This window comes from Salvelinus sp. IW2-2015, unplaced genomic scaffold (assembly GCF_002910315.2).
Source record: "Salvelinus sp. IW2-2015 unplaced genomic scaffold, ASM291031v2 Un_scaffold1787, whole genome shotgun sequence".
NCBI lineage: Eukaryota > Metazoa > Chordata > Actinopteri > Salmoniformes > Salmonidae > Salvelinus > Salvelinus sp. IW2-2015.
The window spans coordinates 176501-179442 of record NW_019943162.1 but is presented as its reverse complement, the minus strand read 5'-3'; the positions used below and the strand labels follow the sequence as shown (position 1 = coordinate 179442).

The following is a 2942-nucleotide window of genomic DNA, read 5'->3' as shown; positions in this document are numbered from 1 at the left end:
AGGATAAAAAGACAGACAACACGACTGTCAACAACAACAAAAAGGAAGACACCTGGTTCATGTTATGCAACAAATGTAATAGATCGACACGGATTAAAGAGAAGAGGGACCCAAATCGGATGAAAGCGTGCTGGCGGGGGCTCTTACAGACCGGAGCCTGAGGGGGGGACCTCCATCCAAGGGAATTCATCATATCACTCAGAAGATATGCGAGATTATTCTCCAGCAGTTTGCCCCTCTCCGTAACCCATGATGACAACGGACAATTTACACCACCAATATTTAGTAAGCATAAATAACTAATATCCATGCCTATAATGCACGTTAAAACTAACGTTAATGCTAACGTTACTTCAATGTCTTAGGAGCTAGAAGCAAAGCTTCCATGTCTGTCATGTCTTAGGAGATAGAAGCAGAGCTTCCATCTCTGTCGGCGCCAACTTATTCCATTTGTGATGTTTGAACGTCTTACTAGATTTCAATAACTTTACTATTTATGTATTAAAAATGATAATATCATTGTTGTTGAGTAAAAAACACTGTGTTTGAGTAAGAGGGAAAGAGAGAGAGAGGAAGAGAGAGAGAGAAAGAGTAATGACACCGTAAAATAAGTAATTTGGCTCAACCAGTGTTTTTAATGTTAAAAAACAACATTATTTTGTATCAGAAATGCAGAGAAGCTCAGACTATAAGAGAAAAATAAATGTTTTGTTAAATTTGATATGGTTTTCATTTGTCTTACMGAAGTTGTAGTTGACAGTCATTCAAAATGAGGGATCGTCCTGTGAAGATCTATTATACTGTAATTGTTTTACTTATTTGATGTTGAATACTTAATGGTCAGAATATTATTTGTTGAAAATATTTATAGCCTTATTTATATATATATATTTTTTTTAGGAGGTAAATTGAACAGTTAAAATGTGCACATTTTTGGGCGACAAACCCTGAATATGCATAGGGAACATACAAAGTGTTTCAAAAATCATATTTTTCCCTGTTTTATTTGTTTCACTTTTGAAAATCTTATTCATCATTGACCCATACAGTAAAATACAGTATACCGCCCAGCCTTAATCTATAATTTTGCATTTCATAGATTTCATTTGTTATCTTGGGTTTTACATGTTTGCCCCTAACTCCAATCCAATCCACACACTATTAATTAAATAACTAAATAAACATGTATTATCAGACTGCTAGCTAGGACATTAGTTTTCCAACGTTGTTTCACAGAAAGAAGGCATTGTGGGGGGGATTTTCAGTGGACTTGTTGGAGCTTCCCTTCACCACTCCGCCAAGGTGCTGTTGTGACGGAGTCCCTTCTCCTCTTGTTCTGGTTGTGTGGGACGATCCCCCCGTCCATGTCTGGCTGTTGTACGGAGTCCTCTCCTCTGTTCTGCTGTTGTGAACGGAGTCCGCCTCCCTTGTTCTGCTGTTGGACGGAGTCCCTCCTCCTCTTCTGCTGTTGTGCGGAGTCCCTCCTCCTTTCTGCTGTTGTGAGCAGTCCCCCCTCCACTGTTCTGCTGTTGTGAGGAGTCCCTCCTCTCACTGTTCTGCTGTTGTGACGGAGTCCCTCCTCCTCTGTTCTGCTGTTGTGACGGATCCCTCCTCCTCTGTTCTGCTGTTGTGACGGAGTCCCTCCTCCTCTGTTTGCTGTTGTGACGGAGTCCCCCCTCCATGTCTGCTGTGGTGAGGAGTCCCCCCTCCTCTGTTCTGCTGTTGTGACGGATCCCCCTCCACTGTTCTGCTGTTGTGACGGAGTCCCTCCTCCTCTGTTCTGCTATTAGTAGAACTACTGCGTAACCTAGATCTCTGTCGCCGGGTAGATTTAACATCCCAGGGCGTGTCCAGTTCTGATTGGCTTTCATCCTGCTGTGTATGTCCATCATCTAGAGTGTGTGACCGCGGTCGTCCCGTGTGTTCGTGTTTCTGTTGGGTGACGTCTCCTATCCTGTTCACACTCTTAGCCCTCGAGGTCTTTCTGGTTGTTTTCCCTGACATGGGTCCACATTGGTTTTCTCCTACAAGGTTGTTCTCAGTCCTGCAGTTCTGTGTAGCCCCATTCACTCTAGTCAATACTCTGCCATTCCACTCTTTGGGATTAGATTGCACCAATAGTTCTTTGATCGTGCTGTCAACCCCTCCACCGTTGTACCTRTTGGTAGGCTGAGTTCCATCCCAAGGCTCCAGGTTCTGCTTCCCTGGACTAGGACGACCCGCAGGAGAGCCTGGGCTGACAAAGCCTACGAAGTCCCCGGTGGAGCTGAAGCTGAGATCCTGGACAGGTTCCCTACGTGGACGTCCTGGTCTGTCCTCTCTATCTAAACCACTGGTTCCCTCTCTCAGGCTCTCTGTCCCCTCCTGCTGATCTGGGGAACCTGGGGATGGCAGGTTAACTGGTGGCTGGTGTGTGGCGTCCCTGCCTGGAGTCTGATCTCTGGAGCCTCTCCTGTCCTCTGCCCGGCCTGGCCCAGTACCTCTAGAGGGCGGAGGAGCAGCCTGGAAGTCTTCTGGCGTGGTGGGGCGGATGGCCTGGTGGCACATGGGGCAAGTCTCCTGGACGTAGAGCCACTTACGCAGGCAGTTTCCATGGAAGAAATGTCCGCAGTACGTCAGCACGGCTGAGCTCATCTCCTGCAGGGGAAGAGATGTGTTTATTACTCAAATTAACTAACAGGAACTAACCAAACTCAAAAGCCTCTCCAAGCTCTCCCAGAAACATCTTTAACCAACTCTCTGAACCAGAGCTGGTCCTGGCTGTTCTGTTCTGACCCAGATAAGACAACAACAACAAAAAAGACGTCTAAAAATACAAATTTTCCCAGACGTTGAAGTTACGTTATTTTATGTTCTGAATGAAAGTTGAACAGACGTATTTTCCGGACGTTGAACAGACGTATTTTCCGGACGTTGAACAGACGTATTTTCCGGACGTTGAA

General features: G+C 45.5%; 1 protein-coding gene across 1 annotated transcript in view; it reads right to left on the bottom strand.

Annotated features, from left to right (window-relative positions):
- Positions 1 to 608: 608 nt before the first annotated feature.
- zmp:0000000662 (RING finger protein 145) overlaps positions 609 to 2942 on the bottom strand; it is a 34648-nt gene continuing 32314 nt past the window's right edge. Inside the window, exons 10-12 of the mRNA XM_070439583.1 lie at positions 1743 to 2665; positions 1553 to 1681; positions 609 to 1328 (exon numbers count right to left, since the gene is read on the bottom strand). Coding sequence (XP_070295684.1) covers positions 1231 to 1328; positions 1553 to 1681; positions 1743 to 2665 — 1150 coding nt within the window. The 3' untranslated portion in view covers positions 609 to 1230. The remainder of the gene's footprint in view (positions 1329 to 1552; positions 1682 to 1742; positions 2666 to 2942) is intronic.